Consider the following 27302-nt stretch of genomic DNA (forward strand, 5'->3'; position numbering starts at 1 on the left):
TGTCTGGAAAAGTTTTCCAGGGGCCAAAAGTGGTGGTCAACCGATTCGGCTGAAACTTGGCAAAAAAGTTGAGTGTAATAAGATATTTCAAAAGCCACTTTAGCTCACTTCTCTGACTGATTGTTCTTGAGTTTCAGGGGGGTCCCATTTGTATCCTTTGGAGCACCAAATATTCATCATTCTAGGTGGTATTTTGAAAGTGCTATAAAACTCCACTGGTAAATTGTGCTGCCAAATGAATTTGACCATGGACTCTACTTTAATGGAGCTTTTACTTCATAAATGTAACTTTCTTTTCAAGTGATGAGACAGAGATGGGCCTGGGGCTAGAGCTAGGTCAAACCTCAGGTCAAAATGATTATCCAAAATCGCTATTTTTTAAAAAACCATAACACTCCCCTACCTTCTTCCATAACTTTCATACCAAATCCAGTATGTACTTTAGTGACCTATTTATCAAAATCAGTTGAGAAAAATTTGGCTTAATAAGGTTTGTTAGGTTTTTGGCAAAAACTCTCCATGCCCCTTTAAGGCCAAGCAAAATGGAGTTTGGAGCATAATTCATGCTATAAACAGACCAAATTATTGACATAAAGCCTTTATTTTGTATTAGGTGAGTGAAAAGGAAACTCTAAAGCCAATCCAGTGTCATTATCTGGAAATACCTCGACTCCTAGCTTAAAAATGCTCTAAGAAGGCCTCTGATTAGCATTACATACACCCGGGTTTAGCAAATAAAGGTAATTTTTTTTCTTTGAAAACCTAGTACCCATGATAGGGCACAAATGATGATGTTCTCACCTAGATATGACAATCTTTTTCAGAGATGCTTCCACCCCCTTCTTTTTTACAGATGCGCACCCCCTCCCCATAATATAAAGGTCATCTCATCTCATGGGGAGGGGGTGCGCACCCCTGCACCCTCCCCCTAGATCCGCTCCTGGCAAGAGGCACAACTACTGACATGACTGCTTGGTTAAAACACAAGTACAAGGTGCGTCCGGGGCGAGAGGAAGACCGGGTGATGCCAAAGCTACAAGTACAGGTAATTCAAAATATAAGAAAGGGCTTATACACGTGCATTAACGTAGCGGATGGCTTTTCAAGCGCAGCTCTCGCCAAGAGTGGTCCTCTCAACTTCCCGTCCAAAAAATGTTTCCATTGACTATTTTCCTATGAAAAGGGTTGAGGACACATGTTTCAAAAATAGTATGTTTGTTTTCCAATTCTCTTTTGTATGAAGATTTCAACTTCCGCGAACTTTCTGCCAAGGGAAGATTAGCCAAGGTGTTACAATGGCAAAAACTTAGTCAAGTACAGTCATTGTGCAAGTTTTTTGACGTTGAAATTATGGGTAGTGCTAATCCTAAGTCTTCATATTATGAACCTCCTCTACAGTTAGCAAATTCCTGTGATTACTGCAAGTGGTGGTCGACAAACCCGCGTTACTCAAAACTCAGTGAAGGTTGCGTGACTCCTCAACTTGGCCCAGTCCTCTTACTCTCAGGTCCAATATGGTGGGCTAGTCGATACAATAACAATCGCATCTCGAGCTGTTGCGTGGCGAGTTTCATATAAACTGCAGCACAAAATATTTGTTATCCAGCTCTCCTAACAGTGGATTTCTTATTGACTGCCGGATGAATTGATTTATTAATCTCTAACGTACCAGGGAAATCGGATGGTTCACAGGTCACCTGGACGCTACTCACTACAACGTGTATGTATTATCCTGCTCTTTTAGTGATGCCATCATGCGTATTTACAAGAGCTAGCAAGGCTATCAAAAGTTTAACTATAGATCTTTTATTAACGATCGTTATCGTTAAGCTCACTTCATATTGCATCAAGAATTGGGTCCGACAAAAAATAGAGACTTTGCATGCTTGTGAGTATAGTATGTACGGAAATATGACCTGTAAAATATAAATCGAAGGGGATTCAAGCATCTCTAAAAAACATTATCATATCTAGGTGAGAACATCATCATTTGTGCTCTATGATGGATACTAGGTTTTCAAAGAAAAAAAAACTACCTTTATTTGCTAAACCCGGATGTATGTAGTGCTAATCAGAGGCCTTCTTAGAGCATTTGTAAGTTCTGAGTCGAGGTATTTCCAGATAATGACACTGGATTGGCTTTAGTATTTCATTTTAACTCACCTAATACAAAATAAAGGCTTTATGTCAAGAATTTGGTCTGTTTATAGCATGAATTATGCTCCAAACTCCATTTTGCGTGGCCTTAAAGGGGCATGGAGAGTTTGCGCCAAAAACCTAACAAACCTTATTAAGCCAAATTTTTCTCAACTGATTGTGATAAATGGGTCACTAAAGTACATACTGGATTTGGTATGAAAGTTATGTAAGAAGGCAGGGGAGTGTTATGGTTTTTTCAAAAATAGCAATTTTGGATAATGATTTTGACCTGAAATTTGACCTAATTTTATCCCCAGGTCCCTCTCTGTCTAATCACTTCAAAACAAAGTTACATTTATGAAGTAAAAGCTCCATTATAGTAGAGTCCATGGTCAAAATCAGTTGACAGCACAATTTACCAATGGAGTTTTATAGGACTTTCAAAATCTCATCCACAGGCCACCAATGGGACCCCCCCTTGAAACTCGAGAACAAGCAGTCAGAGAAGTGATCTAAAGTGGCTTTTGAAATGTCTTATTACACTCAACTTTTTTGCCAAGTTTCAGCCGAATCGGTTGACCAAATATACGTTTAATATTCGAGAGGTGAAAGGTAGAAATGATAAACTTACCGTTTGCAGAGTTGTTTTTCTGGGTTTTTTTGTGCTGTTAGGCATTCCTAGAAATTTGTCTCTTCGACCGCGAAGTCGGCGACATAAAAGAAACGACCGACTTTGTTTATCATTTCCAGTTTGTGAGCTTCAGTGGTAATAATAAATGCTTGAATGATATAAATAACGTCTTCAAAGTACTTGGATTACGATAGAGGTTGTTTTTGTTTTCTCCGAAAGCATTCATTTTGAAGAAATAAGTAGAATGATGGTTGTCACTGCGTGACTTATGTGTCACGCAAATGTTAGATCTATATTCCTAATTATGCAATTGGTTTGAAATTTCTTAAATCGAAAAGTTGCAGGAAAATTTTTATTGTAAATTCATAAACTACGAATGATGGGTTTTCTTTTCAGCTAAAATTCATATTTTCTTTGGACGTGTTACTACTTATAGGCAATTAGCAATAAAACGTAACGTCAGTTAATTTTATCTAATAAAACTTAGTGCGCAACAAGTAAACAACTGAGTTTAAATATTTTAAATGAGCACTCTGATGAAACCGCCCTATAATTTCAAAACCCAAAAATTCAGTTATTTCATTATAATATGAATTTTTAGTGATTAATAAAGCCTTCTCAATAATAATTTTAGTTGAAAGTCAATTCTAGGGCGAGAAATTACGGTTTGAAAACCGTTCCGCCATTACTTATCTTCAACTTATCTTCGGTCAGCGGTCACTCCCATTGTGACGTAGATCACTCAACACACTTTTATATTCATACGAAAACCTCGTGAAATCTAGTGAAATAGTCTTAATCTTGGTGCTATAAAAAGCAATATAGATGATAAAAGTACTGTTTTTGAAAATTACTTATCTCCATATTACCATCAAAATACTGTTTTTGAAAATTACCCACGAGCACGGCGCATCAAATAAGTAATCTCCAAACTCGCGCCAGTCTTCTTGAGCCTGCGAAGTAATTACGAAAATTAATGGCGGAACGGTTTTCAAATCGTAATTTCTTGCCTTAGAATTGACTTTCAACTAAAATTGTTATTGCAAAGGCTTTATTAATCACTAAAAATTCATATTATAATGAAATAACTGAATTTTTCGGGTTTTCAAATTATAGGGCGGTTTCATCAGAGTGCTCCTTTAAAAAATGGAAGTTTGTTGTTCATTTAAATTTGTAAAGATGAACCAATTTTTTTTTTTTTAGTGTAATAGAAAAATCCGAGCCCCAGATAGGACTTGAACCCACGACCCTCCGTGATCTAGTCGGATGCTCTAACCACTGAGCTACTGGAGTCTCTATGGTGAGCAAGGGTCAATTTGTTGGCCTCGACTGGAACCGCATCGCGCAGCTACGCAGCCAAGTATTGGTAAGCGTCAGTAGCTCAGTGGTTAGAGCATTCTATGACACATTTGAATTTCGCCCATTTATTTGTATCGTTCAAGCTCACAAACTGGAAATGATAAACAAAGTCGGTCTTATCTTTTATGTCGCCGAAGAGCCGAAGAACCGAATTTCTATGAATTTAAAGCTCTCGTATGCATAGCAGCACAAAAACCCCAGAAAAACAACTCAACAAGCAATAAAATCGCAGATATCGAGCTCCCAAAAAATCTGCCGTGCATCTATATGACTTTTTATGTCCATGAAAGATTCACGATTCGCAAAAAGCCCGTTTTTTTGTTTCGTCAATTTCAGTCCATTATAGCACCAACCAAATGCTATTGACAGCAATGAATTTACAGCACTAAGGCCAACTACTTGGCATTCTAACGAAAGAAAGTTGAAGAGAATTTATTGCACTTTGAATTTTTGGTGAATCTTTTAAGTTATCAATGTCTAAAAATCGACAATGTTACAAAAGGTCCCTGTTTGCCATATGTTCCAAACCTTGTTTTCCGAATGGTTTTCCGAGAGATAACAAATATTACACCAATCAGATTGTTCACTGGTGTAATAGTAACAAGTGAGCCAGAATTGACATTTTTCCTTTCGAAGGACAGGGAGTTAGAGCCAAAAAACCTCCTTACTATGGCATTGACGCATTCGCTCGGATAAGATTGCATGTTCAGGAGTTTGTCATATTGGAATAAGCGATCATAGCATGGTGTATGTATATAGAAAACTTGCCCTGAATGGGATGTCTAACGGAAATAATTCTATTACATATAGAAATTTCCGAAATTTTGGTGGCGAAAAGTTTCGTTATGATATTCTATCTCAATGTTTGGATAATGTATACGAGTCTTCCAACTCAAACGCGATGTGGCAGCAATGGAAATGTACATTTCTGGCTATGGCTGGCAAACATGCCCCCTGAAAACGATGCGCGCTCGTTCACGGAGTTCTCCGTGGATTACCTCTGAATTGAAAGACCTTGTGCATAAGAGAGACATATTAAAAATCAAAGCTAGCAAGACAAATGATCTTAACGATTGGGCATTATTTAAGAAACAAAAAAATATAGTCAATAAGCAAATACGCTCACCTAAGCAAGTTTATGGCCAAAATATTTTTGGTTACAATGAATATATGAAGTTCATATATTTTGAACTGCGGTATTTAATACGTATGATGCACGATCCTTCGCAGTAGATAGCGCTATTTATGCAATAGCGAAAATCAGACCTGAAAAAAGTCAGGCCTGTACGGGATTCGAACTACTGACCTCTACGATACTAGTGCAGTACTCTACCAACTGAGCTAACAAGCCAACTGGGAGCAGGCTGTTAAGTTGATTCGTAATACACCCGTGACGATAAATCAGATACAATGAATATACTCAATGGTTCGAGTCCCGTTAAATAAACTAGACAAGTCAAAGGCAACGGGCCTTGACAAAATATCTGCTAGGTTTATCAGGGAATGTGCTGATCTTATTTGTGTGTCGATATCTGATATTTCCAATCAATCTATTAGCCAAGGGACATTCCCAGACGGCCGGAATATGCAAGGGTTACCCCTCTTTATAACCAGGGTGACCGCGGTGATGCTAACAATTACCGCCCGATATTGGTGATTCCAATAATGGCGAAGGTGTTTGAAAGAATAGTTTATGAACAGTTATATGCCTATTTGGAAGAGCACGATGTTCTATGTCAAAACCAATCAGGGTTTCGTGCTAATCATTCAACTGTAATAGCTTTGTTGGAAGCGACAGATTCTTGGGCATATAATATTGATAACGAGAAAGTCAATGCAGTCATTTTTCTAGATTTGAAAAAAGCTTTTGACACTGTTAATCATCAGATCTTTCTATCGAAACTAAACTATTATGTTATACATGGCTAATCTTTCAGATGGCTTAAGTCATTTGGAAAACCGAACACAAAAATGCTCTGTGAACGGGTCGCTATCCAATAGCTACTCATTGACTGGCGGCGTCCCTCAAGGGACCATCCTCGGTCCATTATTGTTCGTAATATATATCAACGATCTTCCAACTTGCTTATCAAATTGTAAACCGAGAATGTATGCCGATCACACGCACCTCATATATGCGGGAAGCAATCTTGAGAATGTTCAGTTTTGTCTAAATGAAGACCTAGAAAACGTCTACAAGTGGCTACAAGTGAACAAACTCACGTTGAACATGACTAAAACCGAATTCATGCTAATAGGGTCGAGGCAGAGACTGAATACTCTCACAGCTTCACCAACAATTAGAATGAACAATACTCAAGTGAGCCAGGTTACAACTACAAAATCGCTTGGTGTAATAATAGACGATAAACTCGATTGGCATAGTCACATCTAAAAACTAACGAAAAAGATCATCGCTGGTATCGGGGCCCTAAAGCGAATTAGGCACCTGATCCCAGCATCAACCTTACATCTCATTTACCAAGCTTTAGTAAAACCTCACTTTGATTACTGTGACATTGTTTGGGGTAGCTGTGGGAAAACGCTACGAGACAAACTGCAGAAATTGCAGAATAGAGCAGCCCGTGTGTTGACATTCTTTAACTAAGATGCTGAAGCAACTGAGCTACCCAAGTTTTTAGGGTGGAAAAGTCTTGTATGCCAGCAGGAAATCCATAAAGCCACCGTGATGTTTAGATGTCTGCACGGGCTAGCTCCAGGGTATCTATATTCAAAGTTTACGTGGCGTGACTCTGCTTATGACCCCAGTGACTCTGAAAATAAGCTCAATGTTCCTCTACCGCGCACTAATTACTACAGAAAAAGCTTTAGCTACAATGGCGCCACATTATGGAACAGTCTACCACACGACATAAGGAACACAGAGTCTCTGGGGTTGTTTAAACGTAAGATGAATGAAATACTTTAAGTCTAACACACGGCATTCATGGAAAACAGTTTTAGTGTTATAGCATGTAGTTTCAATTTTAAATATCTTAGCGGATGTGATATGTATTTTTATGGGCTGATGAATTGATCGTGTTTAAATAAAGATTACATTACATTACATTACATACTTAGCTTTTCATTCATGGTCAATATAGGGAAGTGTTGTCTATCCTTTCTGGTTCACCCAGGCTGAAGTCCAGGCATTTGGTGTAATGCCTGAGCACTTCTGGGATATATAACACTTAGCTTTTCATTCTTGGTCAGTATAGGGAAGTGTTGTCTATCCTTTCTGGCTCAGCCAGGCTAAATTCCTGGCATTCAGAGTAATGCCTGAGCACTTCTGGGATATATGACATACTTAGTTTTTCATTCATGGTCAATATTAGGAAGTGTTGTTTATCTTTTCTGGTTCACCCAGGCTGAAGTCCTGCTATTCACAGTAATGCCTTAGTGCTTCTGGAATACATAACATACTTAGTTTTTCATTCATGGTTAATATAGGGAAGTATTTTCTATCCTTTTCTGGTTCACCCAGGCTGAAGTTCTGACATTAAGAGTAATGCCTGAGCTTTTCTGGGATATATAATGTGAATAAATTCCTGTGACGCAAACTTGTCTGCTCTTTGAGCTCTTCAACTATCTACAGCAGAGCGACAGGAATAAATGGTCGTTTGAGACAAAAATTTGAAAAACAGCTTCATTTACTGTTAAAAGTCGCCCTGCAAACCGCGACGGGAAGAGAACGTCAAAACAGAAAATTCTGCCAAAAAAAAATTCTCTAAATAACACAAGGCAAAATAACTGCTGGTACATTTATTTTCAAAGCTAGATCGTGAAATTTCTGATGGGATGTTTTTGTAGGACCTAACCACACGACGACGAGTAATTTCCTGACAAACCTGGGCAATATGAGATAGTATAAAGTATGAAACAACAGGATATAACGCGCAAAGCCTCAATTAATCGATATACCGTTTTTCTTTGAATAGGCACCCACCCCTCGGCCATCCAAACTTGTAGCTCTGAATGAGTGCGATATAGGAACCCTTTCTTTTTCAGCTTTCATAACATTTTAAACTTTGACTGAATTAGATGAATATGGTGGGAGAGATTCTTGCTTGAAGAGTTATATTACGCCGGTGTATTACCTTGCCTTTTTATATGGCTGGCTTTGCAAGCGGTGCAAGATACAGCAAATTCTGTGAGCTGATTGGCTATCAACCCTTGCCTTTTTTTCGGTTTCTGCGGTGGCCAGCATCGCAGCCATTTTGTCCTTGCGTAACCTGCACGCAAGCTCTCTCATGGCTCTCAACGCTTGGCTCAGGTTTGAGTCATCCTGCTTGGTCAATAACGCATTACTGGATCTACTACCACGCTCCATGTTAATTTCTAAACCACCCTGGCGCACCATGCTTGACTTATTTACAGTTGGTTTCTTGGAAAAAGTTAACGTCCCACCCCTCTCAAGAAAGCTTTGAGAAAATAAAAATTCAAGGACTTTCCAAGGATTTTTTGAATTCATTGGTGGACTTCCCCTGAAACTCACGGACTTGCAAGACAGGACGAACCCTGTTAAAGTTCAAGGGAGTTTATAAACTCTGTTCGTAACGTGTCGTTAAACGAAAGTTGGTCTTTGTCTGTTTAAACTAATTTCTACTTTCTCCTCTTTCGCATTTTTCAGCTACACATTGCACACCTAATAATTTTTCACTTCGAAAGCTTTGTCAGCTTGTTCAACATCTCCTATTTTGATTTGAAAACAATTATTACTACCCCCGGTCTCTGTTTATTCACGATTTTAATCATCGTTGCTGAGGAGGTAGCGCAAAAATATTTTCAACACCAGTGCCTTAATCACATCGTACCTATAATGTCTGTAATCTCTCGCAACTATCTAGAGGATTCCGGCACCACTATAGATCATCTGAAGGCCAGTGACAAAGAATATTATGAGTACTGTATGAATATAGTTTAAAAAAACTGGAACAGTGTGTAAACTATAAATACGACATAAAATATCAGTGAGAAAGAGCCGGCTTTAATTTTCTTTTACAGATATTTACATTGCTGTTCCAATAACTGATTAAAATTCAGAGACAAAGACTCTTTCTTCGTCAAAATTTTAATGGCATCTTTCAGATCCTGCTCTGCAATACGAACGCTGACAGGAAGTTTCGGAATCCACTTCCACTTCTGTTATCAGGCTTCCGTTCAGCTTTTGTCCTTCTATCTTGTCGGCAAAGTTAACAGCTCTCAGATCTGGCTCTGAAATGTGGCCAATGCCGTACACAACGCTGTCTGTTTAGATAGGAATGAGAATCTAACGATTTCGGTTTAATGTCACAGGAAAGTTGTAGTTAAATGTTTTTTTACCAGCAGAAAGCAATGACGAAGGTGGGAAAGCAGTGAAGCGAGTTTTTGGAATAAGAGCGTACATTGAGAATTTCCTACTACTTTTACTTCAGTTGCTAATTCAGGCCTGTTTAAACCGGTTCAAGAATTTTATCATCACGGAGAAACAAGTACTCCGTCATAGATTTCTGTCAACCTCCCATATTTCTCTCCTACTCCATGCAGCGTGCTTAATTGGAACATGCAAATGAAAATGAAAAATAATTGAATGTGTATCCATCATTCTTCGCACATAACTTTTATTTTCACCTCTGTTTATTTTACTGACTATTTTTTAAGTTTACTTTTAAGTTACATGCTGTTTCCGATTGCTGATGCCCATTGTTTGCCCCTCTGTCCAGAATTTAAACACATGAGTAAAGGAGATAGCTACGCCAGCTGTTCTTAGTTGTTTTTTTATTCATACGTTTATTCGCAGTTTATACTTCTTACGACATGAATGATTTGAACCGCAACAAGGCGGTGTGCGCACTCCGATTGCATTGCATTGTGGTAGCGTTATTTTCAATATAGCGGTAAAAGCGGCAGAAATCGGTAGATTTTGACTGAACATTCCTTAAAAGTTAGGCCGTTTCTTTTTCCTTTCATTCTAGGTAAATATAATTTGATATATTCTTAATATGTAAAGTTTTTTTCGTACGTATTTGTCGCGTATTCTATCGTTCTCAAGGACAAACACTAGCACCGTTTTCTAGCATGTAATTTGAGACCAGTTTTCGACAGTTACTATACCACCAGCCACCTTTATAACGCAATGCACAAATTCCACCCTTAGCGATGTCGTTGTCCCTGTCCCCTGTTGTAAAACTCATGTTTCTAAGTTTCAAAACAAAAAAAACTTCTTGAGAAAATGAGAGGCTGGGAAACAATGCATGGTCAGCAACACCCAGCCAAGAAGCACTGTCTAATTACTGGTAATTCGAGAAAATAAGAGAGGAAGCAATATTACAAAAGTGTCACAAGTAAGTTTAAAAAAAAAGCTATAAAGTATCTAGTTAGTTCAGTGTTCGTTTGTATTTAGCATTTGGTTATTGTACGAATTCCGAGGCTATTAAGGTGAAAGCTATCGCGACTTCTTTCCAGACTGACTGTCTTGTCCAACTTCCATCAGTGGAAGCGCTTAATGTGTCTGGTATCCTTACTTTGAACCCACACGAAATTTCGTGCGTTCTTCATCATTTTTGTGATTCTCGTAAAAGTGTTTGTGTTAGTGTTTTAATAAGAATGTCTTAAAATCTTCCAAGGTCTGTTTGCCTGGAAGCTCACAAATGCCTTCCGATAAAGAAAATATAAGCAAGTACATCAGGATTTAGTCAAGGTCAATCACAAGCATGAAGCGGGTTGAATTCGAATAGATTTGTCAAAGGTAGGGTCAGACGACCCAAGTTACTGAGAGAGAGGTGAATTTGATGTAAATAGACTTGTGGTTGAAAGAACCGAGAGATTAATTAACTGAATGGAAAGGAAAGGTCCAGAGTCCTCGGTTCCCTATCGTTACGTGAATGCAGTTCGCTGTTGCTGCTTCCGCTATCCAACAAAGGCTAGCAAGTTTACCAATATACTTACAGTTGTATGCCTCAATAAGTAATAAAATAATTTTCCAAGAAAAGAGACAATAAAATGAGGTATAGGGCACACTCTTAAGCAGATGCACTTCAGAAGTTTCCTAAAAACAGTATTCGTTCAGGTAAGCACCGAAAACACGATGCCTAAGTCATACCTGATGGACTTAGAGTGCAATACCAATGAGTCGCCTACGTCGCCTCGATATCCATCGATCGTCACCCGATAGTTATCATCCTCGTCGGCCACAGAAAAAGTCGTGTACTCGGCAAATCGCCGGTCACTGTCGTAATCCTCCATATCAATGCGAACCGTGATGTCGGCAGATTGAGTCAGACGGTAAAGATAATGGTTCCCAAGCCAAAACTCGCCCTTCAGATTTCCAAAGCCTTTTTGTAGGATTCCCAGTCAACATAAAAGTCTACAGAGCCATCCGTGCACCTTTGAAAGGTGGTCCAACCTCCACCCTCAGTTGTCATGTCACACAGTACTTTGAAGGGTTCTTCTTTATCAGGGTAAATCCAGTACACACCGTCAGTAGGGAAGCCATTTCTATAATAGTCAAGACGGTTCTCGGAGCAATCTATGAAATAAAAAACTCGAGAAAAGTACCCACTAAGAATATCAAGTTATCTTCTGTTATGAAATTAAAATAAATGACGTCATAATTCATCGCCTTGTGTGCACAAAAATAGGAAAACGCATATATCACTTTATGAATCGTCTGGCCACGAGCGTGCAATCGCAGTGAAACCTTTAACGAGACCGGATGTGTATAGGGTCAAACGGTTTGACGTAAACCCATTGGGACTAAGCCGGCTAGCCCTACACTGGGACGAATTTTTCGCAAAACATACTGTGTTTTTTTTTAATATATAATTGTTCCTGAAAAATGGGATTTCTTTCTTAAGACTTAAAATTAGAAGACAGCAAAAATACGAAAATGAGTCCCGTTTTTTGACGAAATCTCAGTGTCTTGTTCTTACCAGAAAAAAGAAGAACATCTTTTTTGTGGTTGTTCCTCTTGTGATTCTTTATCGGGTCCAATTTAAGCTAAGCCAAAAGTTTTGAAAGTTTAAAGAATTGTTAAAAAATGCTAAAGGGCTTATTTACTGACCAGAGCCAAACGGGGAGACATTCAGCTTGTGGTCAGGACGTAGAGGCCTCGCTGCGCTCAGCCTATATATAATGACCCTGAGTTAAATATTTTCAACCTACTACCCTCCCACTCTGTCAGTAAGTAAAAGACATTTAGTCCTCACATCATTCCGTGATAATCGACTACCAAAGTTCTCAATGTCAGCTGGACGTTGCTATCTCATATATGAAGTCGCAGTTAGTAGCACATCTCTTGATTAAGAGCATCCTGTACGTATATCTCTTTCATACACTGATTTTTCTGCAGTAAATGGTTTGAACCCGGGGGTAACATGTGAAGGTGTAGTCTGATCGTCCGGGTGAGTGTAGTCCTGAGAAGGACTGTTGTCGGTGGCAGTGACTGACGTTTCGACAACCTGTGCGGAAGTCATCATCAGAGTCAAGGATCACTTTCTTCGCAGGTGCTCTAAATTAAGGAAACAAGTTTTATCAATCCATATACAGTCCAACCCCTATTAAGCGGCCACCCCTTAGTTATTAAGCGGCCAGTTATTAAAGTCACGAAATTATTTTCAGCTAAATACTATAAATGAAACCCCTATTAAACGACCACCCCTATTAAGCGACTGCGGCCACCTTTTGGTCGTCCCGATGGAGGTTTTTATTGTTTTTTATCCCTGTTAAGCGGCCACCCAAAATTAAATACGTGTGCTTATTTCAAGTAACGATCTTTTCCTTTTGCGACATCTATGATAGTTTTGTCACTATCGAGAATTTCATATGTGTTATTTGGTTCTTGTTGAGACTTCATCGTCAGATTTCCTTAAAATTGAACTTATGCAATTAATCACTGAATTAAAATTACCATGTCGTTACATGTCGCTAACTTTTCAATGTAACTGATTCATGTTGTGACCTTATCTCAGCATTTACTTAAAATTGGTTTTGTGCGATTTTAAAACGCTTTATTGCGTCCAGCAGAGCTTAAAATCCTTTAAGCATGCTTGTAATTGGTTACATGGACGTTTTACGTAAGTTTCAGACCAATTCCTGACGAACCCCTAGCGGCCAACCCAATGAAGCGGCCAGTTTCTATTTCCGCTTAATAGGGGTTGGACTGTATTTCCAAAAATTGAAAGTAGACTCTTTCCAATTTAAGGTGAGATCCAAAGTGCTATGTCAACTTCTTTCGCATTCCTTAAAACTTCATTTCGTCCAGCCAAATCTTCTGTTGGAAATTCAACATTTTTCTCAATTTATTAAAGTCATTTCCTGGTAAAGGATTCTTGTGTATTTTCTCCTTTCTTCTGTACTATGAACTCGTATCAGTTTTACAACAGGTGCTCTCAGGGACTAATCCCTTAGAAAAGATATTGGTTTCTATGGAAACTGCTATGATGCTTAGGTAAGCAGTTCAAAACACGCAGTTCATCGTCAACCTGTAGTTGACTACTTCAATGAAAGACTGACGGCTCCAGCGTTCTATCGAAGTTTACACATCTTGGTGATCTGAACCAGAGGCCGTGCATTATCTAAAAAGTTTTCTACCCATTTTTTCAAGAAATAATTCCATTAATTTTGATTTTTAAAGAATTCTGTGCTTATTGAAATGTCAAACAACCAGCGAAAATGTGAAAGGCCGCTTCTAGGAAAAGGCCGCTTCTAGGAAAAAAGGATGAAACTTGTTACTAAATTATGCCTATGACACATTACGAACCAGCCGACATTCAATTTGTAACAAATAAAGTGTCTTTGCAAATGCTAAGCCTTATAGCCCTGTAACATTAACACGAAGCAATATTACCACCTGTATTCCTCTATACAATGCTCCATCTTCTTTTGTAAAATTCTCTCGACCAACAAATTGGTCAGAGTCACTCAGTTGACATCTCCTCGTCTCCTTGTCCTGGATGGGAAGGAAGTTGTATGACAAATATCGGTCTTCAGAGCTACATTCAAACTGACAAGAGATATCAGAGAGCACTTCAAACTCTCTTAAGATTCTCCCGTTGAGTTTTCTATCTTCTATCGCCTTTGCGAAGTTAGCAGCCCTAAGATCAGGCTCCAAAAAGCGATTTGAACCTTGTGCGAGACCTTCGAGTGGGAACACCACAAACGCCCATAGGTACATGTTTAGTTGTTTTACTTTTTATGCGGTCTTTGACTCAACTCGCAATCGTTGAATTTGCCATCTCCTCAATTTAATGTTATTAGAACTTTCCTTTTCATTATACTTTAATTAAAATTAGGTTTATCCTCTTTGGACGATCCTTTTGAATATTGCATAAGGTTCGTCCTTAAAACACCAAGCAGCATTTGTGACGTTACTATTGTTTTGATATCTTTTTAACTTGGGTCAAACAACTTATTCAAAAGTGGCTACTAAAGTATTTAATTCCCAACTAATCAAAACAATTTCTGTCTAAGAAACTAACGCACTTTTCTCAAAAGAAAGGCAACAAAACAGCGTCGGTCATAAAATTAAGATCCGCCTGTCAGTTGTGTCACGTCAGTCATATCCAGTTCAGCCCTCCTCACTCCTGTCGTGTTGAAGTCAATGACCCCTATGGTAGCAAACCTCTAGTGAATTGATCGGACGATAAACAAGACAATTAAACACAGCGGCTTGAAATTGGTGACAGAAGAAGCCAAATTAGTATAATTCTATAAGAAAATTCATAGCCTGACGAGGGAATTCCGCATTAAATTGCACGCGAAAACCGATATCGCATAGCGATGAGCGCGATATCGGTTTTCTAAGGCAATTTAACGCGCAATTCACGAGTCAAGTAGTGGATTTTCCTTGAATCGCTTAACTGAATAAGAATAAGAAAAAAAGAAAAAAACATTACTTATAGTTGTTATGTATACGTAAATATGAAACAATAACACTCAGCCTCGTTTTCAATTCGTAATTCCATGCTAAATACCTCGCTTTGTTGTTTAACCAATCAGAATGCGAAATTTTACTCACTGATGCGATTCTACTTAAGAAAGGAAAAAACACGGTGGGCAAAGTATCAGGGAATTAATTTCAGGAGTTGTCTTACAGTTTGTTGAGTAATTCGCCAATGGCTTGCATTTAACAGTGAATTGTGGATTCGTCAAACAAAGACTTTAAGATGATCCAAGGGATAAAAAAGATTCTTTAAACATTCATTCGATATCCAGTTATGACTCCCTCAAAATGATTATGAGAATCGAATTTTATCAGAAGGTTTACGATAAGAATGCACAGATGCTATGTTACAATAACCCAGTATTAATGTGTCCCATTCAATGTGTACCTTAGTTTGAAATGTTACATATTGGGCACATGCAATCGCCCTGTCCCTATTGTATCACAGATAAGAAACTTTTGTATCTTTATTGGGCACACTCTGTCTTCGTCATGGCTAACTCGCATATACGCCATTATACAATCATCGGAAGCTTAGTCAAGAATTTCTTCACGCATTGAAGATATCTTCAACTCTGAAGAGTTACAGTTTGCGAAACTTTTACAGACGCAGCTCCCATTATCCTGTAATCAAAGTTTAATGTCTTTTACGTGGGGCATGGTTACCCATATTGCCGGAGCCAGAGGCTCATGTGAAATACAAGACAACAACCCACCCATCCCACCCCATGCAGGGGAGGACATCCATCACACAGTAATCTCGTGCGTGGGAAATTAACGTCTCCAACCCCTAACCCTGCAGGAGACGGGAACTCCATTTATTCGTCCCTATCCGAGAAGACTAGAATATCTAAACCCTATCTTGATGTTATAAAAAGGAAGCATATTCTTCCCAATTATTTAAGACCTTGAGTGTTGGTTCGGCCGGGGCTCGAACCCTCGACCTCCCGCACATCATTCCAGCGCTCTATCCATTGAGCTAACCGGGAGGCGGTTAAAATCATAAAATCATGCTGGTCGAAAGTTTCATCTCCATGTGCTTTAACGAATAATCAAGCCCTCGAAATGAGTACCAAGTTACTCCTTGTGTAGTACCTTCCCCTTAGTACAAACCATTTGGATTGGCGGCGTGACAGTTATTATACCATCAACCACCTCTGAATTCCAATGCACCGGGTTATGAAATACAACTCCTAACATCACAGAAATATCAACAAGACAATTGAGAAACAAAAGCGCAAGCACCGAGGAATTCAAAGATAGCATCCTCGTGGAACGTACGCAAAATGAGGCTCACTATATTCTGATAAATTTCCCTCCTTTAGTGTGACAACTCAAAAGACAGTTTTCAAAACCTTATTATTGCACTAAGCATAATCAGGCACGGTAAGGCCGAACATATGTCATCATTGTAGGTAAAACGTGTCACCATTGTAGGTAAAACTCGTCACTAAAATGCGTGGGGAAACATGAAAAAGCGATACAACTCGCTTTGACCAGAAATTAAGTTGAAGCCAGTTCGAATAATGAAAAACAAAAAACAAAAAACCGTGGTGTCATATGAAAATAGTAAAGAAAATAAAGATAATTTTACTCTTAGGTTGCCTTAAAAATAACGAGCTAAAGGGAGCCGTGTTCATTTCGGAGACATCCATGTTTAAATCGGAGACAGTCAATTATTCCTTACAACTTTCCTTTTATGATAAATAGTAATGAAGTTGACTTTGTCTAAACCTGTAAAATTTTAAAATACAGCTAGAACGTTCTCTGGCAAAAAGTTTTAGTAAACATTAGCTTCGGCTGTCGATCAACAGCCTTCCATCCGTGGACATGAGGCTGTAGATCGACAGCCGAAAGCTTATGTTTTCTAAAACTTTTGGCCAGAGAAAGTTTTCACTGTATTTTGATATGTCTCATCCCTGCTACGCTTCAATTTTTAATCCTATCATAATTCCTTAAACGACTGCATTTTTTTCAAAATCTCGGGATTAAGAGTGCGTGTCGCTTTCATTTGAAATGAGTCATTCAATATTTCAAGTAACTCTAAGTTTTAATACACGATATAACTCGGTCGGGATAAATGTGGAACGAAACAGAAACAGAAGTATAAAGTTGGGTCTGAGCTAACAAATGAGAATTTTCGTTTAATAACAAACATGTAAAGATGAAACAATTTTAGTGTAATAGAAAAATCCGAGCCCCAGATGGGACTTGAACCCACGACCCTTCGTGATCAAGTCGGATGCTCTAACCACTGAGCTACTGGAGACTCTATGGTGAGCAAGGGTCAATTTGTGGGCCTACACTGGAACCGCATCGCGCGGCTACACAGCCAAGTGTTAGTAAGCGCCTGTGAAACTCACTAACAGCATCACGCTGTCACATTAAAAGCATATAAAGCTGCGGCCAACCAACCTCCAAAGTGAGCATGTAAAGATGAAACAATTTTAGTGTAATATAAAAATCCGAGCCCCAGATAGGACTTGAACCCACGACCCTCCGTGATCTAGTCGGATGCTCTAGCCACTGACCTACTGGAGACTCTATGGTAAGCAAGGGTCAATTTGTGGGCCTAGACTGAAACCGCATTGCGCGGCTACACAGCCAAGTATTGGTAAGCGCCTGTGAAACTCACTAACAGCATCACGCTGTCACATTAAAGCATATCAAGATGCGGCCAACCAACCTCCAAAGTGAGCATGTAAAGATGAAACAATTTTAGTTTAATAGAAAACATGGAAAGGGAAACAATATCAAATTGAGATTTTGCATTTCTAAAACATATCAGAAGGGTCGAGATACTGCGAATCTTAAAATCAGGGGGTATTTCACAATAACAAGAAGTATAGGTTAATGGCAAACACAATGAGAATCCGTACATTGGCATCTTTAAAAACAACTATTTTAGGCAGTTACATCGAGATTATAATAATTCTCTCTAACGATGGACAACTTATCAAAGCTATAGACTATTTATTTTTACTAATACAACAACTATGGCTAGTTGTGGCAGCATAGCATAATTGATTAACTCCCATCACCTTGCAAAAACTTGAGAGCGCCTTTTCTTACTTTCACCTACAGTTCTTTTTCCTATCTCACCATTACCCAGATTGGTTTGTTCAGATAACAGTAGCCCGCGATACACTTGGTGCCAACAGCGCGGCTATCGTCAAAAGTGATGTAGTTGTTTGAGCCGTCAACAAAGTGCCACATGTCAATCCACTTGTCTGTGCCAGCATGGCTTTCAGATATCCCGTTGTTTGAATCGAGGTGGAAATCTGATATTGAAGCAAAACCAGAAGAGGGATTCCTCTTGTTGTGATCTGCTGGGCTGTACTTGGAAAAACCGTGGATGGTCCTCCCCACATTGTCGAGAGTTGTCCCCATCAAGAACTTCTCGAAGTCTGTTTTGTCCTTATTTGGAGCGCCTGCTTTCCTGTTGTAAATAACCCGGATGGTATTGACGTCACTGAACCGGAACATGACTTCTTCCCATTCCCCCATGTCAGGGTGGATGTGACTCGATGCATCTGCATCCATGGTTTCTGCAGCTGATGCTAGGAAGGTTGTTTTGATAAGGAGGAAGCTTGGAGACACTTTCGTGGAAATTAGTGTCCACCCTCCACCATTGGTCTCCATGTCACAAAAAGCTTGGAAAGAGTCACTTGTTGAACCACCGTTTGGATCGATCCAATAAAGTCCACTACCGCGATTTTGACCTGAAATAATGAAAAGTAATCTGAAGTTACTTTTAAAATAGGACCAAAATTACATTATTTAGTATCAAAGAGGAAAGTTCACGCTTATCTTTTTCTTTTCAAGACCATGTTATTATTTCACATATAGTTTTTTTCAAATTATTGATTCGCTTAATCTTAAACTCACCTGATTTTAAAATATCAAGACAGTGACGTCCTGGTTCAGTAGCGAACAAACCAATCACCACTGATAGCCAAACCTCACCATTACACCATTCCCAGGCCTTTCGGAAAGTATTGTTACGAACAGTACCGGCGATACTCGCTGAACATTTAGCAGCGTTTTTACCCTAAAAGCAAATTACGTGATGAAAACAGGTTCAGAGAATTGAATTAATGCAAACAAAATTTGGTCAGGTCAAAGGAATGGCTCCAAAACTACCCTGAATACCAATTTACAAGATAGAAATCATAGGATATAAAAATATTAACTGCCACCTATTTTAAATTCGAGGACATTATCGTTGCCATGTGCACGAGGTTAAATTCTCACTCAAAACCAAAGGTCTTTTTTCCCTTCCTCAAGTTCAAGCAACATGGAAATTTATGAATGTGCGGTTTATTGACGCACGACCACTACACAAATTAGGAAATTAATTTGTTCGCCACGGGAATGGCAGGAGAAAGGAATAGAACTAGAACTTTCGTCCCAATTGACACCTAACCCCTTTGTACCCACCATCTCACCATCCCACCCCGGGGAGCACATCCACCACACAGTAATCTCGTGCGTGGGAAATTAACATCTCCTACCCCTAACCCTGCAGGCGACGGGACCTACGGTTTTATTCGTCCTTATCCGAGAAGATTAGGATATCTATTCATTTCTTGATATTATAGAAAGGTAGCAAATTCTCCTCAGTTATTTTAAGACCATGAGTATTGGTCCGGCAGGGGCCCGAACCCACGACCGCACAACACAAAATTTGGTTGTCTAGAGATGCATGGGTATCCTTCACCGTCAGGGAGTTTTTGTCATTTGTCCCGTACAACACAATCCAGCGCTCTAACCAATTGAGCTAACCAGGTGCGGTTAAATGTAAAGCCGCTAAAGTATTGCGTTCTTCCTCTATTTGACAAATTTTTGGTGCTAACGACGGTAGCAAGTTTTTAGAACTAGGCACCTTCCTTTATCTCATGGGGAGAACTTGTTTTACGTTGAGGGCGCGAACTTGCGACAAGGCAAAACTTTTATATATCGACGATTTACTACGGATAGGATAACGCCAAAATGTTAATATAGAATGTGTGTGGAAACTAGAGCAATGTTTCTTTGCCGCATTGTATGTATCGGATTACTAGCTCTTCGTTGTAAAAATGAAAACAGTTCAGTTTTTTACTATTTTTTTTTTTGTTTTTTTTTTGTTTTTTTTTTTTTATTATTATTAGGGATCTTCTGGGTTTCTTTCCCCAACGCAAACTTCAGAAAATTTCTCTTTAGATTGTCGCAATATCTTTGGATTCTTAGATCCTTTAGCGACATACGTTAAGTAGAGGAAGGTTATTGCATCAGAGTTAGGAAACATTGTAAAGAGATCCAGCGACGATTTCAGATGATAATATTCAAACATTGAGTCAAACATTGAGTCAAACATTGCTTATACATTAAGACAGGTCTAGGTTACCTCTATTCCTCTGTATATGAAATTTTTATCCTCAGTGAAGTTAGCAAATGCAGCAAATCGATCAGAGGCACTTAGTTGGCACTCGAATTTCTCTGAGTCGCCCTTTATGGTTCCAAAGTTGTAAGACTGACATCGCTCCTCATCCACACACTCAAGCTGACAGGAACTTTCCGAATCCACTTCAAGTTCTCTTATCAGGCTTCCGTTCAGCTTTTGTCCTTCTATCTTGTCGGCAAAGTTAACAGCTCTCAGATCTGGTTCTGAAATACGGTTTATTCCATACACAGCGGCACAAACGAGATTAATTATCCACAGACGCATGTTCAATCTCCGTAGAATGCTTTGCACGTAAATTCAGGTCAAAATTTCCTTGACTTTCTGACCTGCGTTAGCAGAGGGAGGAGCATTTTAAAATGAAGATATTTTTTTGCAGCACTTACTAATAATTATTAGCCCATAGGACGCGAATAATGCGCTCCAGGGGTTTGTAAATAAAACTGTCATCAATATTTCTATTATTGTCATACCCAACGCAGAGCGGTCAGTTGTTATAAAAAAAATAAATAACATGAAAAGCACACCTTGTGTTAGCCCAAAAGATCATTAACAAGTTCTTTACGAGCGAAGAAACACCTAATGATGGCCTTGGCAACAAACCTTCATCGTCATTATTATTGTAATTACTCCTACCCCAGGCAGAGCGGACAGTTATCATAAATAAATTAATAACTGTTACGGCCTGCGAGATCATTATTTCGCTCTTTGTGAGCGAGGAAACACCTAATTGAGGTCTTATAAACTTACTTTTGTCATCATTGTTATTCTAATTATCGCATCTCAAGCAGAGCGGACAGTTGTTATGAAGAATATAAATAACATAAAAAAGGCATACCCTGTGTTAACCTCAGAGATCATTATTTAGCTATTTATGAGCGATGAAACACCTAATGGAGGTCTTATGAACAAACCTTTCTCAACATTATCTTTATAATTACCGACAGTTGTTAGGAATAAATCAACAGTTTTTTCCATTTGTTAACCTAGGAGATCATAATTTAGCCCTTAATATGCGAAGAAACACATAATAGATGCCTTGTAAACAAGCTTTTATCGTTATTATCACTTTCCTTATTATTGCAATCATTAGAAAAACAGAGCGGACAGTTGTTATAAAAAAAATCAACAACATTAGAGACAAACCTTTCTCTCTTACAAGGTAAATCCATGGTTAAGAATAGAGGTTAAATCTTACAGTCAATCCCTTTACCTTTAGCATTGAAATTGTGAATGATTGAAAATATTTACTTTTAAAAGCAAAGTTTCAAGTTAGCAGATGGGATCGCACACATTGTACATAGAGTTTGAGATGTACAGTCTATGGAATCGAATGCTACAGAATTTTCCCCAATACATAATTTAAAGCTACGTGCTAAGTTATTTAAAGTTACAACTGTTTCTTTTTTATTTCTACTATACCAAAAACTAACTTTTTCAGATGCCATAAATATATCCATGGTAAAAACGCGCGTTTTCTTAACTTCTGATCAAGGAATGCCGCAAATGATTGACTACTGCAGTTTTCATCAAGCTAATTAAAACAATAGTAGGCGGAAGTTTGAAACAATTTTCTCAGAAACAGGCAAACAACCAGCTTGTGTCGTGAAATTAGGATCAGACGGTCAGTTTTGTGCACGTAAACACGGTCAGTCGCACGAATTGTTTGGATACCACACTACCCCCTACAGCCTTGTTTTCACTCGTGAACAATGGCCTCATTATAAGCAAACTTTAATAATTTCTCGGAAGACAAACAAGAAAATTCATAACATAGCTCGTAAATTCGTGCAATCAAATTCAATAGCGCGAGCGTGCTTCAATTTTCCATTGTACACGCTGGTGACGTCAGCAAACAAATGCCTCGCGAAAAAAACTTTTTTCTTGCGCGTGACTTCGATATTTTTCATTAAAAAACTCTTACGCATCTTTCGTGCTCTCCAAACTTCCCGCGTGCTTCACATCTCGATGAGCGCACGATGACGTATGATCCAATTGTTAATTAGCTGCATGAAATCAGCACCAAAGCGAGCTGAATCAGCAAAAATTACCAAATTAAGGCAATAACGCGGTGGGCAAAGTAGTGAGGAATTAATCATAGAAACTGCACGATATCGTGTCCTGTAGCTTTTTGTTTTCATTTGATATTTAATTTTGTCAAAACAGGTGCTCCAGATGACTTGCACTACTCGAATCCTTTTCGTTGCGCAAAGATTTTTGGAACGCCAGGGGAAGCGGGAGAGAACACTGCAAGTTGCTAAAGGGAAAGATATTGCGATAGTTTGGTGTACATTCCAAAAAAGCGATTTTAGAGAGAAATCAAAGGCTCTTCGCCGATATTTTATCAGAAATAGATTTAGGCAGCGTTTGTGCAAAGGAAGTGTAAGTTTTTTGAACAGTCGTATACTAATAAACATTTCTACCTCACGAAGTTAGCCATAAATCGTTGGGAAACAACTCAATTGAGACTTTTCAGTGATATTTACATGTGTACAGCCTATTTTCTTACTTTTTAACTTCTTTAATAAACTGTTTGTGGTATCAGGAAAAAATACCTCTTTAAAGATGAGAGGTTACTGTCAGCGGAAATGGAAATTGTTTTTACCGAGCTGTTGCCCTTTGAAGGGATGAGATAGGGAGACAAACATGAGAAATTTCGGGTTCTTCTTTGAGTGTTCTAAGCTGCCACTCTTCTCTTCGAATTCCGTAGAGGATCTTGTCAAGGGTTGAAAGAGCTTGAATACAGGAGCTTGGGAAAGAACCGTAATGTCTGTGGAAACATTTAGTTGTGCTTCGCTCCTCAAACGACCCATCGTGGCAGAACAAATAGTTCAACTTTGTTCAGATTATCAACACTTATTCATTCTGATCGAGCAGATAATAAAACTGCTTTTTACTCTCGTCCGCGCGTTCTCGTCTCCTGTAATCCAAAAAATTTACGATGCACAGAATGTCTCATTGCACTACTTTATCATTCTGAGATGTACTACGATAATTATGCTCAAACAAACCATTCCAATCACTTGTTGTTTATAGGTGTAGCTCAGCGGTTGTAGCGCTGCTTCGTATTGCCGAGCTAAGACAAAAGCTAGAACTAAATACACACGATACTACAACCAAAGAGGCATTAAAGAGTTATTACCTAGCGATTTGCAACTAATTTTGTAAAATTTCAACACCATTTGGCGATGTCGATTTCATAATAGCCCCAAAGAGGGAAAAGTTTATCAGCAGATCTCATGAAATACACCTTGGTTAATCGAACAATCTCTGACTGTATCACTATGAGAAAAGTCTCTTTGAGAAAAATTTCTCAAGATAGACTACATGTCAGTTGGTTATGAATATTCACGAGCTTTATGGAAAGAGAGTACTTTCTTTTTCAACAAATTGAAACCTGGACAACATCCATTCCAGACATTGCATAGTTGTCATGCCAGGCATAAAGAAACGTCTGCGCGCCATAGAAATAGATCCTGCTAAAGACCAAATAAAGTAAGTTTTAAAGAGGGTTGTTTTAATAGATTCATCTTTAAATATAATTTGGCTATAATGATGATCTCTCTTTAACGCTTGTATTTCTGTGTAGTATGAACATCTTGATGCACATTTTTATCGTACGGATTTTCACAAGTACACGTTGTTTCCTCTTTAAGAACTTTCTTCGCTCATCTGCGCATCAGACAACTCCTAACCTAATACAAGTATTATCATCACCACCATAATTATCAATTAGCTGAAGGCTTCTACATGCAGCTTCTACAAATGAAATTAAGCTGGTCGAAGTTAGATCTCAGTGTTAATGATATTGTCCTCGGAATGGTAGCCATGTAATTCCTAGTGCGTATCCTCCACCTTGATATAAACCATTTGGATTTACGTTATGGCCGTGATTGTACCACCAAGCACCGTCTGTTGACCATTGCACACTTTCCATCGCTATGGACGTCGTTGTCTCTGTCCTTGGTTGTAAAACTCATATTTCTAACAAATTAAAATAACAATTTCGCAAGAGAACGAGGAAGATCTGGGCGGCGATGCTGATGATAGCATTTCACGGTCAGAAATATACATCCTTGATCAGGAGGGTTAAAGATAAATGATATTGTAAGCTGAATTAAAAAAGAAACATTGTATGTTTAGTAGTGCAGCAGAGAACAATAGTATTCTCATGACGTTGGAAGGTGCAATTATGGCCAGCAACAAACTTTAAGTTGGATCATCTGATCAACAATGATACCTGTATATCGGAATGGAATATTTTGACATTTGATTCGTCATTTGCAGAAAAAGGTGATCGACCTAGCTAATCAACTACGGGGATCTTCAACTTTGGACAGTTGTCAGTACATTTCGTTCTTCTTCGGGGGCTTTTCATAAGTTAGCTTTATAAGATTCATTCTACGTAGCCGCCAAAAACTGAAATGCCTCTAACATACCTGATAGGCCTGGAGAAAGATAGCAATGCGTCGCCTGAGGTGCGTCGGTATCCATTGATCGTCACCCGATAATTATCGCTTTCGTCCGCCACAGAGAAAGTCGTGTACTCCGCAGATCTTCGGTCGCCATCATAATCCTCCATATCAAATCGAAACAACATTTTGGCCGGGGAAGATAGTCATTGCCAAGCCAAAACTCGCCCTTCAGATTTCCAAAGCCTTTTTTGTATTATTCCCAGTCAATATAAAAGTCTACAGAGCCATCCATGCGCCTTTGAAGGATGATCCATCCTCCGCCATCAGTTGTCATGTCACACAGCACTTGGAAGGGTTCTTCTTCATCAGGGCTAATCCATTACACACGGTCAGTTGTCGAACCATTTTGATAATAGTCGAAACAGTTCTTGGGTTAGTCTTAAGAATAAAAATCCAAAAGTATAATCCTTTGAGAATGACTAGTAATCGTTTGTTACAAGTCACTCGTTAATTTCCGCACGATCTCTAATTGGCTAACGGTGAGTTGACACTGTCCTTTCTCGCAATCTTACTGTTTATGAAGTTTCAAGTTGCCAGTTTAACCTTGTGCCAGTTTGCCAGTTTCATCCGTACCCCGGTATTTGAAAGCGTCTCGTTTTTTATCGATCACCGTTTACCTTGTTCCAAAATATCCGCTTCTCCAAGTTACAAAAGTGAGTGTTTGATTTGTAGTCAACCACGCATGTTTCGTTCTCTGTGCACGGATCATTTTGCTCGCAGGTGCTCTAAATTTAAAGAAAGCTCTGAAATTAGAAGGTGGAATCGCATGTGTAGTACATTTAAAGTCACCTGCGAGGTTTTTAGAGTTACAATTGTTTCGTTTCTATTTCTACTATGCCTAAAATTAACTTTTACAGATCACATAAATATTTGCATGGTCAGTAGGTCCTTAAAAATACCATGCATTATCATCCAACTCTGCCTCGTAGATTACAAATAACGCGCGAGACGAGTACAAAAATCACGCGATATTTGTACTCCAGAAATATCCGCGTAATTCGCCCTCACTGAAATAATAATTTCGCGTGTTGGATAATAACTCTCTCATTAAACGTTTTGTTGTGTGGTATAGCTGAGTATTTTTACTCGTTGTTTGTATTTTGACTTGCCCGCTGAGGGCTTGTCAAAATATGGCAAAAGTCGTTAAAATACTCAGCGATACTACACGACAAAACTTCTAATGAGACAAATTTATTTGCCACGATAAACGCGTGTTTTTTTAACTTCTGACCAGGGGACTTCGTAAAAAATGGACGACTGCAGCTTTCATCAAGCTAATTAAAATAATTGTAGACGGAAAGTTAAAAAATTATTTCAGAAGCTAGGCAAACAAAAAGCTTGGGTCATGAATTTAAGATCCGTTAGTTGTGCACGTAAACACGTTCAGTCGCGCGAATTGTTTGGATACCACAGCACCCCCAAGAGCCATGTTTAAACTCGCGATCAGGGGCCTTTATTTCAAGACGGTTTTTGTATTCTGAAAAATGCAAGAATGAAATTTGTGACACTCAATAAACCGGGTGACGCTCGAATGTCTTGAGCTCTAATATTTCTACAATTTCTTGTCCTGTAAGTACCAAAATCATGGTCAAGGGGCGTTTCGGCCCCTTTCGGGTTTTTTTCTGAGGAATTTTTTACGCTTAGAATCGCAGAAAATTTCAAGTAATAGAAACCCAAACTGGCTTTATTTCAGGTGGTGAAGTTTCAATGCAAAATCTCTTTAAATCAACGAAATCATTTTAGATAATAAGATAGATTCGCACATTCAGCCACAAAGTTAATGTACTAAGATAGATCTAGCTTACCTTTATTTCTCTAAATATGAAGTCTTTATCCTCTGTTAAATTAGCAAATCCAGAAAATCCATCAGTGGCTAAGCTGATACTTTAATTTTTTTAAGTCGCCCTCAATGGTTCCAAAGTTGTAAGACTGACATCGTTCCTCATCCACACACTCAAGCTGACAAAAACTTTCCCAATCCACTTCAAGTTCTCTTATCAGGCTTCTTTTCAGCTTTTGTCCTTCTATCTTGTCGGCAAAGTTAACCGCTCTCAGATCTGATTCTGAAATGCGCCCAATGCTGTACACAACGGCACAAAGAAGAAATATTATACAAAGATGCATGCGTAGTCTTTACTGTCGAAAAGTTTATGATGAAGAAGAATATAGATTTTTGGTTCATTTCTATCGCATAACTAGGTAATTAAGCAGGTGCAAGGAAAACGGCAGATTGGAAACAGTAGAAGCCGCTCGATATGCTTCTAAAAGGCGACTTTCGGTTTAAGCCTGTCGCCACAGACTGTATGCTGGATCAAATCTCTTTCAAATTTTATGGAG

The 27302-nt window shown here is 38.8% G+C and overlaps 2 protein-coding genes and 1 pseudogene across 5 annotated transcripts; all 3 read right to left on the reverse strand.

Moving 5' to 3' along the window:
- Window positions 1-10155: 10155 nt before the first annotated feature.
- Window positions 10156-11912, reverse strand: LOC148742802 (ryncolin-1 pseudogene; annotated as a pseudogene). The gene is made up of 2 exons (XR_015996604.1): window positions 11211-11912; window positions 10156-10306 (listed from the first exon to the last, which is right to left on the reverse strand). The product of XR_015996604.1 is annotated as a ryncolin-1 pseudogene (transcript).
- A 4773-nt stretch (window positions 11913-16685) lies between these two features.
- On the reverse strand, window positions 16686-20858 carry LOC148742803 (uncharacterized). The gene is made up of 3 exons (XM_088760043.1): window positions 20437-20858; window positions 18939-19101; window positions 16686-18772 (listed from the first exon to the last, which is right to left on the reverse strand). The coding sequence occupies exons 1-3, from the start codon at window positions 20755-20757 to the stop codon at window positions 18144-18146; spliced, it is 1113 nt and encodes a 370-aa protein (XP_088616169.1). The 5' UTR covers window positions 20758-20858; the 3' UTR covers window positions 16686-18143.
- Window positions 20859-23990: 3132 nt separating this feature from the next.
- Window positions 23991-26936, reverse strand: LOC148742804 (ryncolin-1-like). Of its 3 annotated transcripts, none has more exons than XR_016001205.1 (3): window positions 26771-26936; window positions 24930-25690; window positions 23991-24602 (listed from the first exon to the last, which is right to left on the reverse strand). XR_016001205.1 is itself a non-coding variant. In XM_088760062.1 (3 exons), exons 2-3 carry the CDS (start codon window positions 25088-25090, stop codon window positions 24372-24374), a joined length of 264 nt encoding a protein of 87 aa, XP_088616188.1. In that variant the 5' UTR covers window positions 25091-25690; window positions 26771-26936; the 3' UTR covers window positions 23991-24371. The 3 variants fall into 3 exon arrangements, 2 of the variants coding, with proteins under 2 accessions (XP_088616188.1, XP_088616197.1); XM_088760062.1 differs by having other exon boundaries at window positions 23991-24474; XM_088760071.1 differs by lacking the exon at window positions 26771-26936 and having other exon boundaries at window positions 23991-24474; window positions 24930-25995.
- Window positions 26937-27302: the final 366 nt, after the last annotated feature.

This window comes from Stylophora pistillata, chromosome 1, assembly GCF_964205215.1.
Source record: "Stylophora pistillata chromosome 1, jaStyPist1.2, whole genome shotgun sequence".
Classification (NCBI taxonomy): Eukaryota; Metazoa; Cnidaria; class Anthozoa; order Scleractinia; family Pocilloporidae; genus Stylophora; species Stylophora pistillata.